The following is a 13,586-nucleotide window of genomic DNA, read 5'->3' on the forward strand; positions in this document are numbered from 1 at the left end:
CTGGATTTTTTTTCTCATTTTGTCTGTCATAGTTGAAGTGTACCTATGATGAAAATTACAGGCCTCTGTCATCTTTTTAAGTCGGTGGCTGACTAAATACTTTTTTTGCCCCACTGTATATTCTTGAGAAGTTGTGAAATTTGTTGTACATCAATTGTATAACCTGAGTGTTTACAGGCCAATAACACTTTTGATCCTGACGTCAAAGTGGCGGCAAATGAAAATCGCTCCATAAAAAAAACAAAAGACAACGCAGCAAAGTAACAGTCACTTATCATTTAATGGCCTTTTCAGACTGTCCACCATCTCTCACACACAATCTTATTTAACCATGACAGACTGTCCACCATCTCACACACACAATCTTATTTAACCATGACAGACTGTCCACCATCTCTCACACACACAATCTTATTTAACCATGAAAGACTGTCTTGGATTTCAAACGGATCCCACTCTGACACGCCAGTGGAGGGTCCTGACTGTCTGTCTCTGAGCTCTGAGGATGGGTGGCCAAGCCAGGTGTGACGACGGCTCTCAGACAGGCTCCTCATGCTGTGATCTGTTGTTGTTAGGATTCTGAACAAAGTTGACAGAGTAGGATCCAGTGCCTGAATCCTGGTTTACCTGGAAGTTTGATGTGGACAGACCAAATGGCCGCAGGAACATATTGCCCAAGTCCTTCAGTTTGCCTAATGACAGATAGATAGGGAGACATTAAAAAGCTAAATAATGACAAAAACAGAGATGAAAACAATAAAATGACATTTAATTGAAGTCAGTATTTTTCCTGTTGACAATTGCAAATGAGAGGATATTCCAATACAACGTATGCTTAGCTATGTTCTACTCCACAAACGTAGTACATTCAAAGTGAGCAGTTTTCCCCAGCACAGCTCCAAGGCTCTTAATGCAGCCAAATTATGAGGAAATGTTGATTAAAGAGCCTCTCCGGCCTCCCTCCCTACACACCGCTTGGTGGTCAATTTCAATTCCAACCGGTTGATATGGGTTCCTCACTCCCAGCCTAGTGAGTAACATCTGGGTTCATACAACCTTATAGTTGACCATGATGGAACAGAACCAGAACCACTTGGGTTATTTTAGGTCCACGCTCACCTGCCAACAATATGATTTAAAACATATCACAAGGCACCATTGTTTTTTTTTTTATTGCTAGTCAGTGAATGTACTTTAGTCTTTAAAAACAAGTTGTAGAAAACATCTCAAGGATGATCAACGGAGAAAAAAAAATTATGCACCTGAGCTCAATTTCAAGTCTCAAAGCAAAGGATCTGAATACATATGTAAAATAGGGATCTGTTTTATTTTTAATACATTTGCAAACATTTCTAAAAACCTGTTTTCGCTTTGTCATTAAGGGGTATTGTGTGTAGATTGATGAGGATTTTTTAAAATAAATTTTAGAATTATGCTGTAACGTAACAAAATGTGGAAAAAGGGAAGGGGTCTGAATACTTTCCAAATGTACTGCACTTATGTCTGAAATGTTTTCCTGGGGGTGTAATCTATGCAAAACAAAAGAAAAGCAGTTGGTGATCTCATACCCATCATATCGTCCTTCAGCTTCTCATTTCGCTCGTGGATCTGTTGTGGAAGCCGCTGTACGGAGGAGAGGGAGAGAGACAGTCAAGGTAAATGACTAGCCATGTGCCTGGTTGCCAGTAGTCTTCACAGCAGATACGGTTTACCTTCTGCTGATCTTACCACAACAACCTTATATTCTACTCATCCTACCAAGCACTGTTAGGAATGGAACTTCACGGAATAAAAACACTTACTACTACTTTAACTTCAGGTTGTCTTGGCAACATCCCTGTGGTGGGAACACTGCATTACACCTAACCCCTGCACTAGAGCTAGCAGGAGGTAATCCTTCACAGTAACAGCTCATCCATTTCAAGTCAGAAGGAAGCCCTTTCCTCTGCTTTGTAATCACTGGCATCTTCTCTCTAGGGCGCTGCAGGTCAACACAGCATCTTCTCTCTAGGGCGCTGCAGGTCTACACAGCATCTTCTCTCTAGGGCGCTGCAGGTCAACACAGCATCTTCTCTCTAGGGCGCTGCAGGTCTACACAGCATCTTCTCTAGGGCGCTGCAGGTCTACACAGCATCTTCTCTCTAGGGCGCTGCAGGTCTACACAGCATCTTCTCTCTAGGGCGCTGCAGGTCTACACAGCATCTTCTCTCTAGGGCGCTGCAGGTCTACACAGCATCTTCTCTCTAGGGCGCTGCAGGTCTACACAGCATCTTCTCTCTAGGGCGCTGCAGGTCAACACAGCATGCCTCCAAGGACAGAAGTTCTCATCACACATTATCCATTCTAGACCAAACTACACTGAACAAAAATATAAAAACGCAACAACTAGAAATATTTGATTGAGTTAGTTCATAAACGCAGCAAAAAAAGAAACGTCCTCACTGTCAACTGCGTTTATTTTCAGCAAACTTAACATGTGTAAATATTTGTATGAACATAAGATTCAACAACTGACACAAACTGAACAAGTTCCACAGACATGTGACTAACAGAAATAGAATAATGTGTCCCTGAACAAAGGGGGGGTCAAAATCAAAAGCAACAGTCAGTATCTGGTGTGGCCACCAGCTGCATTAAGAACTACAGTGCATCTCCTCCTCATGGACTGCACCAGATTTGCCAGTTCTTGTTGTGAGATGTTACCCCACTCCTCCACCAAGGCACCTGCAAGTTCCCAGACACTTCTGGGGGGGAATGGCCTCAGCCCTCACCCTCCGATCCAACAGGTCCCAGACGTCCTCAATGGGATTGAGATCCAGGCTCTTCGCTGGCCATGGCAGAACACTGAAATCCCGCACAGAACGAGCAGTATGGCTGGTGGCATTGTCATGCTGGAGGGTCATGTCAGGATGAGCCTGCAGGAAGGGTACCACATGAGGGAGGAGGATGTCTTCCCTGTAATGACAAGCTCAGTCCAATGATGCTGTAACACACCGCCTCAGACCATGACGGACCCTCCACCTCCAAATCGATCCCGCTCCAGAGTACAGGCCTCGGTGTAACGCTCATTCCTTCGACGAAAAACGTGAATCCGACCATCACCCCTGTTGAGACAAAACTGCGACTCGTCAGTGAAGAGCACTTTTTGCCAGTCCTGTCTAGTCCAGCGATGGTGGGTTTGTGCCCATAAGCGACGTTTGATGTCTGGTGAGGACCTGCCTTACAACAGGCCTACAAGCCCTCAGTCCAGTCTCTCTCAGCCTATTGCGGACAGTCTGAGCACTGATGGAGGGATTGTGCGTTCCTGGTGTAACTCGGGCAGTTGTTGTTTCCATTCTGTACCTGTCCCGCAGGTGTGATGTTCGGATGTACCAATCCTGTGCAGGTGTTGTTACACGTGGTCTGCCACTGCGAGGACGATCAGCTGTCCGTCCTGTCTCCCTGTAGCGCTGTCTTAGGCATCTCACAGTACGGACATTGCAATTTATTGCCCTGGCCAGATCTGCAGTCCTCATGCCTCCTTGCAGCATGCCTAAGGCACGTTCACACAGATGAGCAGGGACCCTGGGCATCTTTCTTTTGGTGTTTTTCAGAGTCAGTAGAAAGGCCTCTTTAGTGTCCTAAGTTTTCATAACTGACCTTAATTGCCTACCGTCTGTAAGCTGTTAGTGTCTTAACGACCGTTCCACAGGTGCATGTTCATTAATTGTTTATGGTTCATTGAACAAGCATGGGAAACAGTGTTTAAACCCTTTACAATGAAGATCTGTGAAGTTATTTGGATTTTTACGAATGATCTTTGAAAGACGGTCCTGAAAAAGGGACGTTTCTTTTTTTGCTGAGTTTAAGGAAAATCGGTCAATTGAAATAAAGTCATTAGGCCCTAATCTATGGATTTCACATGACTGGGAAATACAGATATTCAACTGCTGGCCACAGATCCCTTAACATTTTATTTTTTTCAAGGTAGGGGCGTGGATCAGAAAACCAGTCAGTATCTGGTGTGACCATCATTTGCCTCATGCAGTGCGACACATCTCCTTCACATAGAGTTGATCAGGCTGTTGATTGTGGCCTGTGGAATGTTTTCCTACTCCTCTTCAATGGCTGTGAGAAGGTTCTGGATATTGGCGGGAACTGGAACACGCCGTTGTACAAGTCGATCCAGAGCATCCCAAACATGCCTGGTGAGTATGCAGACCATTGAAGAACTGAGACATTGTCAGCTTCCAAGTAGTATACAGATTATCATGCTGAAACATGAGGTGATGGCGGTGGATGAATGACATGACAATGGGCCTCAGGATCTCGTCACGGTATCTCTGTGCATTCAAATCGCCAGTGATAAAATGCAATTGTGTTCGTTGTCCGTAGTTTATGCCTGCCCATACCATAACCCCACCATGGGGCACTCTGTTCACAACGTTGACATCAGCAAACCGCTCACCCACACGACGCTATACACGCTGTCTGCCATCTGCCCGCTATAGTTGAAACCAGGATTAATCCGTGAAGAGCACACACCTCCAGCGTGCCAGTGGCCATCGAAGGTGAGCATTTGCCCAGTGAAGTTGGTTACAACGCCAAACTGCAGTCAGTCAAGACCCTGGTGAGGACGATAAGCACGCAGATGAGCTTCCCTGAGACGGTTTCTGCAGTCAGCATGCCAATTGCACACTCCCTCAAAACTTGAGACATCTGTGGCATTGTGTTGTGTGACAAAACATTTGCACATTTTAGAGTGGCCTTTTAATGTCCCCAGTACAAGGTGCACCTGTGTAATGCTCATGCTGTTTAATCAGCTTCTTGATATACCACACCTGTCAGGTGGATGGATTATCTTGGCAAAGGAGAAATGCTCACTAACAGGAATGTAAACAAATTTGTCCCCAAAATTATTTAAAAATAAGCTTTTTGTGAGTATGGAAAATTTCTGCTCACAAACATGGGACTGACACTTGTTGCTTTTATATTTTTGTTCAGTATATATTTTTGTTCAGTATAATTAACTGGAGTTGTTGGGAGGAGTTGATTCTCTGGTAAGTGTATGTACACGTGTGTGTCGGGGCTGGGGAGATAAGACGAGAGTATTTTGAGACCATGTAGTGTCAGATAGTGCATTACAGATGGTGAAAAGCTTCTATTCCAGGCCAGTCCAAGCCGCGCCTCAAATGGCACCCTATTCCCTATATATATATATATTGCACTTAGTGTACTAGTTAGTGCACTCTAATAGGGACTAATAGGATGCGATTTGGGATGCAAGCGCTGTGAGCTTGTGTTGTGTAAGCCTCCCCCTCATGGCTACATTAGTAAGAGCTGCTGCTTGGCTCCTGTTATTATTGCAGGGCCTCATTCAGAACAAAATCAGGAACATAGATACAGTCAACCACAAACCTCATTGAATGGAAAGACGAAAAACACGTCTTTGTCCAAGACATTTCAGTTTGCCTAGCATTCAATATTTCATGTTAAACAGTAATGCATTTTTTTTATTTGATGAATTTGACAGCCTAGCTATTAAACAAGCAAAATCAATGAAACGGTTTAATATGGGCCTCACATCAAACTCTTCATTATTATTGATTATAATGACTCTTCGGGTTTCGCCAAAGGCAAACCTATCAACATTCAATGTTGGTAAGCAAGAAGAAAATGTAAAACCAACCCTTACACAATACTGTTCATGTGTTAACTCCGACATCAAATGTGCATTTACTGAAGAGTGTTGTTTTGTTGTATACGTTTTTTGGGGGGGAGGGTATTTAACCCCCCTTTTCGATCTTGTCTCATCGCTGCAACTCCCCAACGGGCTCGAAAGAGGCAAAGGTCGAGTCATGTGTCCTCCGAAACATGACCTGCCAAACCGCGCTTCTTAACACCCGGAAGCCAGCCGCACCAATGTGTCAGAGGAAACACTGTTCAACTGACGACCTGCAACTGTCAGCCTGCAGGCGCCCGGCCCGCCACAAGGAGTCTCTAAAGCGTGATGAGCCAAGTAAAGCCCCCCCGGCCAAACCCTCCCCTAACCCGGATGACGCTGGGCCAATTGTGCGCCGCCCTATGGGACTCCCGATCACGGCTGGTTGTGATACAGCCCGGGATCGAACCTGGGTCTGTAGTGATGCAGTGCCTTAAACCGCTGCGCCACTCGGGAGGCGAAGAGTGACTTAAAATGTAAGCCTTCTCTATTCTGCTAACAATTATATATTAGAGTTAAATGTCAGTGGTTGCTACTAACCATGCAGGCCTCTCTGGCTGAAGGCAGGTCAGGGTCTTTCTCCAAAGCAGCCTTGTAGTCTTCCAAAGCCTCATCCAGCTTGTCTGTTTTCTCATAGAGCTCTGCCCTCCTCAGGATTGCTCGCATGTAGTTTGGGTTCAACTCTATGGCTGGAGGTGACGAAACAAGGACACATGTTCAGAGTGCTAGTTACGTAGCGATGGGTATGAATAATAAAAATGGCATTTATCCAAATCTGCAGCTGGTGTTTGTGATTTTGATCATGGCAACTGTAATTTAAGGAGATACGCCTGGATTGGTTGAACAGAATTATTATTATATATTTTTTAAAACAGTGTTCTGGAGTGGGAATTGTGTCTTCTTCACACACAATATACTGGGAAAGAAGCACACCATGTCCCAGACAGTTCAACCGTCTGGCACGCCATGTCCCAGACAGTTCAACCGTCTGGCACGCCATGTCCCAGACAGTTCAACCGTCTGGCACGCCATGTCCCAGACAGTTCAACCGTCTGGCACGCCATGTCCCAGACAGTTCAACCGTCTGGCACGCCATGTCCCAGACAGTTCAACCGTCTGGCACGCCATGTCCCAGACAGTTCAACCGTCTGGCATTGTGGAATTAGAACAGCGACGTAACAGACTCACCCTTTGTGCAGTCAGCGATGGCTCTCTCATTCTTATCCTGTTAGGGGGGGGGGGGGGGGGGGGGGGGGGGGGGAAGGTGTTTCAAACTCAGCAGCCACCATTTTGTTATGTATTTGTTTGGGTGGAAAGGTTATGACAAGATGACATCAACTCCAAATGACCTATTGATGTGTTGACCCGAGCCACCTGAATAACCAGGTAGGATTGTATTTGCCAGTCAAATCTATCCTAAACGTATGTAGTATGTAGCTACAATAGAGCACCACTAGGGGTCACAAGAGATCTGTCTCTCTTAGCCCCACCCTCTTGCGAGATAATGGTGGTTTACTCAGCGCTTCATTTTAACCTGCTAGAACAGAATCCGGCAGACCGGAGCCTCTCCATTTTGGACTGTTTAATTCCAGAACCTATTTGACCGGATCCGGTACCTATCGTGACATGAAACATAATTTTCACTTTTTGCTATGTAAAAATTCAGATAAAAGAGATCAAAGTTAATTCGCGTTGCCTCTTTGTTAATTCTCCTTCCTCCCCACTCAAAGACGTGATGTGATAAAAGTCGATTTTCAGCCCAGGCTTGATAATTCTAAGAGTTGATTCGGGTTGGGCCGGTCAGGGCTTAAGGTTTGTACAACGTTGTAACCTGTACTTGAGACCAACAAGTGGCCGTGGCTGTGTGAGAAGCACACCAGTATCTCTCACAGAACTGGAATGAGATTCACTTTATATGATCTTTCTCCCTCTCTCCGCTCTGATAGACATGACCCTGCAACTCATGTATTTCCTTACAGATCATATAAAAGGGTTCTGAAGGAGCTATATAAAGGCTTCTGAATAGCCTAGCACACCATGAGAATGCCTATAATTTGGCCGCAGAAGATCAATAGCTTCTTTAAAAATAGCCTAGCTGTGGGATGGTATGTAGCCCAATAACAAGGCATGCCTACAGTCAGGAATGCGTGGCAAATCTGTCAGTGAACAGCATGCAGACAAAACAGGCCTTTAGCAATATTTAAAATACAATTGTGTGAAAACACAGGTTGGAAAGCAAATGGCTCTTGCTGAAAAGAGAAGACTAAATCGGTTTGTAGGCTACCAAAATATTTGATCAACTTTCAACAGTGGAGGCTGCTGAGGGGAGGATGGTTCATAATAATGTCTGGAATGGAATTAATGAAATGGCATCAAACATGTAAACCAGGTGTTGGATACCGTTCTATTGACTCCATCCTGGTCATTATTATGAGCCGTCCTCCCCTCAGCAGACTCCACTGACTTTCAAATATTGTTTTACAAAGTAAAACAAGAGAGGCTTTTGGCACGAGCTCGTCGGCCATCACCAGCGACTGAGCTAAGCATCACTGGGTGAGTCAGTGAAACTGAAAAGCATTTTTAGGACTATAATTTCCTCCTCATATTGTAGCCTACAATGTCTCCACACACTTTGGCTATTGATGGATTCAAGACAAGGTCGTTTTTATTGATCACAGACTCTGTTTGTCAGTGTCAAAGTAATGTCCGGTAAGCACTGGGTTTACGTGATACAATTGTGCAATAAAATGTAGACTTCAGCTGTCTGAGACTGACATTCAGGAGACCTCAGAAGGGTTATAACTACCCAACCTGATTACCTCAAAATGGGTCCTCAGAGTTCCCCACTTGGTTACGTTTACATGTTACTAGCTATCACTCTTACCAGGTGCAGGCGGGCAGCAGCACGGTTAGAGAAGAGGATAGCTCTCTCCTTGCTGTAACACACAGGGCATAATCCTAAAGCTGCAGTGTACGAATCCTCTGCCTCAGTGTGCTCTGGGAAGATATGAAGAAGTGTCAGTCAATTATCCATCCAAGTAAGCATTGCTGCTGGTGCACACATACATACGCTATACAGAGCATTCGGAAAGTATTCAGACCCCTTGACTTTTTCTACATTTTGTTACGTTACATCCTTATTCTAAAATGTATTACATTCCCCCCCCTCAATCTACACACAATACCCCATAATGACAAAGCAAAAACGGGTTTAGACATTTTTGCAAATGTATAAAAATAAACAATGAAATATCACATTTACACATGTATTCAGACTCTTTGCTCTGTACTTTGTTGAAGCACCTTTGGCAGCGATTACTGCCTCAAGTCTTCTTGGGTATGACGCTACAAGCTTGGCACACCTGTATTTGGGGAGTTTCTCCCATTCTTCTCAGCAGATCCTCTCAAGCAGTCAGGTTGGATGGGGAGCGTCGCTACACAGCTATTTTCAGGTCTCTCCAGAGGTCGGTTGACCGGTTTCAAGTCCGGGTTCTGGCTGGGCCAATCAAGGACATTCAAAGACTTGTCCCGAAGCCACTCCTGCGCTATCTGGGCTATGTGCTTAGGGTTGTTGTCCTGTTGGAAGGTGAACCTTTGCCCTAGTCGCAGGTCCTGAACACTCTGGAGAAGGTTAACATCAAGGATCATTCTGTACTTTGCTCCGTTCATCTTTCCCTCGATCCTGACTAGTCTCCAAGTCCCTGCCGCTGAACAACATCCCCACAGCATCATGCTGCCACCACCATGCTTCACCGTAGGGATGGTGCCAGGTTTACTCCAGATGTGACACTTGGCATTCAGGCCAAAAAGTTCAATCTTGGTTTCATCAGACCAGAGAATCTTGTTTCTCATGGTCTGAGAGTCCTTTAGGTGCCTTTTGGCAAACTCCAAGCGGGCTGTCATGTGCCTTTTACTGGGGACTGGATTCCGTCTGGCCACTCTACCATAAAGGCCTGATTGGTGGAGTGCTGCAGAGATGGTTGTCCTTCTGTAAGATTCTCCCATCTCCACAGAGGAACTCTGGAGCTCTGTCAGAGTGACCATCGGGTTCTTGGTCACCTCCTTGACCAAGGCCCTTCTCCCCGATTACTCAGTTGGCCAGGTGGCCAGCTCTAGGAAGAGTCTTGGTGGTTCCAAACATCTTCCATTTAAGAATGATGGAGGCCACTTCTTGGGGACCTTCAATGCTGCAGCATTGTTTTTGGTACCCTTCCCCAGATCTGTGCCTCGACACAATCCTGTCTCAGATATCTACGGACAATTCCTTCAACCTCATGGCTTGGTTTTTGCTCTGACATGCACTGTCAACTGTGGAACCTTATATAGACAGGTGTGTGCCTTTCCAAATCATGTCCAAATCAAATCAATTGAATTTACCACAGGTGGACTCCACTCAAGTTGTAGAAACATCTCAAGGATGATCAATGGAAACAGGATGCACCTGAGATCAATTGAGTCTCATAGCAAAGGGTCTGAATACATACATACATACATATTTTATACATTTGCAAAAATGTCTAAAAACCTGTTTTTGCTTGTCATTATGGTGTATTGTGTGTAGATTGATGAGGAAAAATGTTATTTAATCCATTTTAGAATAAGGCTTTAATGTAACAAAATGTGGGAAAAAGGGAAAGGGGTCTGAATACTTTCTGAATGCACTGTCTACACAGACAGCCTTAATGTGAACAGTATGTTAACACTAAAGCACATTTTGGGGCCGATTCTCATTAGCTAGGATCCCATCCAATTGGTGACGGTTTTTCATGTTAATATTCAAAAATTAGAAAACTTGTTGTGGATAAAAGACTGTCATCACGCACATAAAAATACCTTTTGTGGTTAAATTCAGAAGTACTGAATAAAAAAATACAAGTTAAATGGGTTTCCATCGCATTTTCAACCCTACTGATGGTTTTCTCACCAAAGAAATTGTGTTATATAGCGAGTGTGCCCACTCTGGTATTGGCAAATGCCTTTTAGCCAACAGCTCGCAGATTTTCAGTTACTGTACCACCGACTGAATGATGCTCTGTCCAGAGTACCCCTGACGTACCCCATCTTGTGAATTTTACCAGTATCCTATGGTCTCATAACTCTTCTCAAGTACCTCTTGTGGATAGACCAGGTATCCCCAGGGGTCATAGTACTCCTGGTTGGGAACCCTGGTTATACTTGATGAGATTATTATGAACAAAAGAGCGAGATTATTTTTATTTGTCAACCAGCAGCCAAGTATCGATCATCACGTCACCAGAATAAGACCCTCGATATTTATTGGAAAGAAGCATGAAGCTCATCCATCACCCTGTGAAGTTAATCATAATTTATTTAATCTGTAGCTTGATAAACTACATGCTTTTCCCGACGAGTCGTAGTGGGAGGACCACGCAACATGTCATCGCGTGGTTATTATGTCAATATCTACGCACAAATGCGTTTCCACTGACATTTCTCCCATAATTAACTTTACCGACATGTACTTTACTCACGTAAAAAGATTCGATATCAGCAATAGTTTAAGTGACTCATTCTGTAAGATCCTGTTGGCCACGTTTTCTCAAACATCCATCCTCCAGTAGTATACAGTTTAGCCTACAGCAGCTTACCTCCACTCTTGAACTGACTGTTCCCCTTGTCCTTCAGGCTCATGCTCTCCTCTCTGCGGCTCTATGACACAGCAAAAAAAACAACAAACACATCAGATTGAGCTCTTGTAACGCCAATTTACTGACCGCCAAATGATGGTTGTAGAGTTTCAAATTGCGAAATTTTTGTTGTTGTTGATGACTAGGATGAAGAAGTTCACCTCTGTTTCCTCCTCTGTCATGTATTTCTCCACTTGTCTCAGATACTCATCATCAAACTCAGGAGGGGCGCTCTCTTCTTCTTTCAGTTCAGTATCAGAATCTCCCCCTTCAACTGCCACACTCTTGTCTTCTTCAGTGCACTCATCCCAAGTTTCTTTTTCCTCTTCACCTCCCAACAATGTAGTTCTCTCCCCTGACAACTCTGCTTCTTCTCCTAACTCTGCATCGACGTGTTCTTTCTCTGTGTTTGGTGAACATCCCTCTGTTTCCTGGCATAATGCCGGGGCTTCTGAACAGTCAGTCCTTCTTTGCCTGTCACCCATGGAGCCGTCTGCTCCATCCAGAGACTCCTCACAGTCAAAGAAGGCATCGTCCCCCTGCTCAGTACCCCTGGGGGCTGCAGTGCTTTGGCCGTCTGGACATTCATGCTGTTCAGATACTCTCGTAACATTGGTCAGAGTGTTGATCATCCTGTCAAGGAGGGCCTCAGACTCCTTGTCTGCTGAGGATTCCATTGAATTTTCTCTCTGTACAAAACTTCACATAGGAGGAATTGCAGTCAGTTTTTACATTGTCAATTTAACCTGTATCTCAGTTTTATCTTGGGATGATTGTCAGTCACATTACACTGAGATATAGACATCTGACCATAGAAATCATATAATTCACATTCTCTATCAATTCTGTGCCAGTGACATTGCTAGCTAGATCAGTGGTCTCTAGCTTTCAGTCAGAGAAGAAGAGGCCCAACTCAGCAAAAAAGCTGGCATTTTTTCGTTGTTCCACCCACCTAGCAAGAACTTTTTGTATGGAGGTCAATGAGTGTCAAATTTGGTCAACAAAAAATGAATGGCTTATTTGCTATGTGAGGTTTATTTGCTCAAATATAAGTTTTGTAATGTTTATTGATAGAAGTAAAATACGTCACATCCAGGCAACTTTGAGAAAAAACACTATATCGGACTTGGATATTCATGAAATGAGGCTAGTAACATAGCATTTCTCTCCATTGAATACAGGCAGTTGACATCAACACCCTTCATCGAATATTCAAAAAGGGATTACAATAATGAGATGTATTCACAAAGCCAAAGAGTGAATATGAAATAAATATGTAACCTTGAGCATATATATCGTTTTTTATTTTATTTAACTAGGCAAGTCAGTTAAGAACAAATTCTTATTTACAATGACAGCCTACCCCGGCCAAACCCTAAACCGGACGACGCTGGGCCAATTGTGCGCCGCCCTATGGGACTCCCAATCACGTCCGTTTGTAATACAGCCCAGGTTCAAACCAGGGTCTGTAGTGACGCCTTTAGCACTGAGATGCAGTTACTTAGACCGCTGCCCCACTCGGGAGCCCAACGATAGGCGGGAGCTGGACGGCTCCCATTGTTAAGGCAGATAGATATCTTGTCAGTAAGTCCATAATCTTCTGACTGTTCAGTTGCACCCTCGGCTAGCTAGCCTAGTAACGTCAGCTTGCTCTTTAACACAAAAGTAGTAGAGCCACTGTTCTTTACTGCTACTAGGCTAGCGACATGACATATAACATAATAATAATAGCTACCATTAGGTTTGTTTATCTATCTAGCAGCTAACTTTATCCCAACAATTTTTAAACTTCAGCGACAAAGCTATCTTTCTGGTTAGTCAGCTAATGCTAGCTACCAGTTACAGACCCAAATGATACATATTGTGACATGTTTTCTATATCTTTGAATACTTGAAACTTAACTATGTATACGCCAACGTAAATATACACAAAATGGGTTAATGGGTATAATGCTGCATATTTAATACCTTGTGGCTACAGTCCTACCTGTACTCAGGATGACATTTCCTCTGTAAACATCTCTTCCGGCTATTTAGCAAATCAATACGACGCTGAGGCACTCTGGGAGATGTAGTCATTAAGGAAACAGTTGGCTCAAAGAACGTTTCACCCTCAACATAATCATTAAAGTCCCATTAAACTCCCAGTGCAGACATGATAATCTTGTGTTGTGAATATATTTACACACTATGAGGTTGGAATAATTTTGTGAAAATTATGATAATGCCCTTTTAAT

At 44.0% G+C, this 13,586-nt stretch overlaps 1 protein-coding gene across 2 annotated transcripts; it reads right to left on the minus strand.

Annotated features, from left to right (window-relative positions):
* Positions 1–261: 261 nt before the first annotated feature.
* On the minus strand, positions 262–13,371 carry LOC115153931 (tetratricopeptide repeat protein 1). Of its 2 annotated transcripts, none has more exons than XM_029699625.1 (8): positions 13,337–13,371; positions 11,511–12,048; positions 11,311–11,371; positions 8,586–8,698; positions 6,890–6,926; positions 6,242–6,390; positions 1,569–1,623; positions 262–692 (listed from the first exon to the last, which is right to left on the minus strand). In XM_029699625.1, the coding sequence occupies exons 2-8, from the start codon at positions 12,024–12,026 to the stop codon at positions 538–540; spliced, it is 1,086 nt and encodes a 361-aa protein (XP_029555485.1). In that variant the 5' UTR covers positions 12,027–12,048; positions 13,337–13,371; the 3' UTR covers positions 262–537. The 2 variants fall into 2 exon arrangements, with proteins under 2 accessions (XP_029555485.1, XP_029555486.1); XM_029699626.1 differs by having other exon boundaries at positions 13,318–13,370.
* Positions 13,372–13,586: the final 215 nt, after the last annotated feature.

This window comes from Salmo trutta, chromosome 19 (assembly GCF_901001165.1).
Source record: "Salmo trutta chromosome 19, fSalTru1.1, whole genome shotgun sequence".
Classification (NCBI taxonomy): Eukaryota; Metazoa; Chordata; class Actinopteri; order Salmoniformes; family Salmonidae; genus Salmo; species Salmo trutta.

Bases quoted from the DNA above. Each gene is read 5' to 3' on its own strand.
- LOC115153931 (XM_029699625.1), bottom strand. From the start codon at position 12,026: ATGGAATCCTCAGCAGACAAGGAGTCTGAGGCCCTCCTTGACAGGATG. The intron at 8,699-11,310 runs GTAAGCTGCTGT...ATATCTTCCCAG, and splicing joins CAGTCAGTTCAAGAGTGGAG to AGCACACTGAGGCAGAGGAT. The intron at 6,391-6,889 runs GTGAGTCTGTTA...CGTCACCTCCAG, and splicing joins CATCGCTGACTGCACAAAGG to CCATAGAGTTGAACCCAAAC.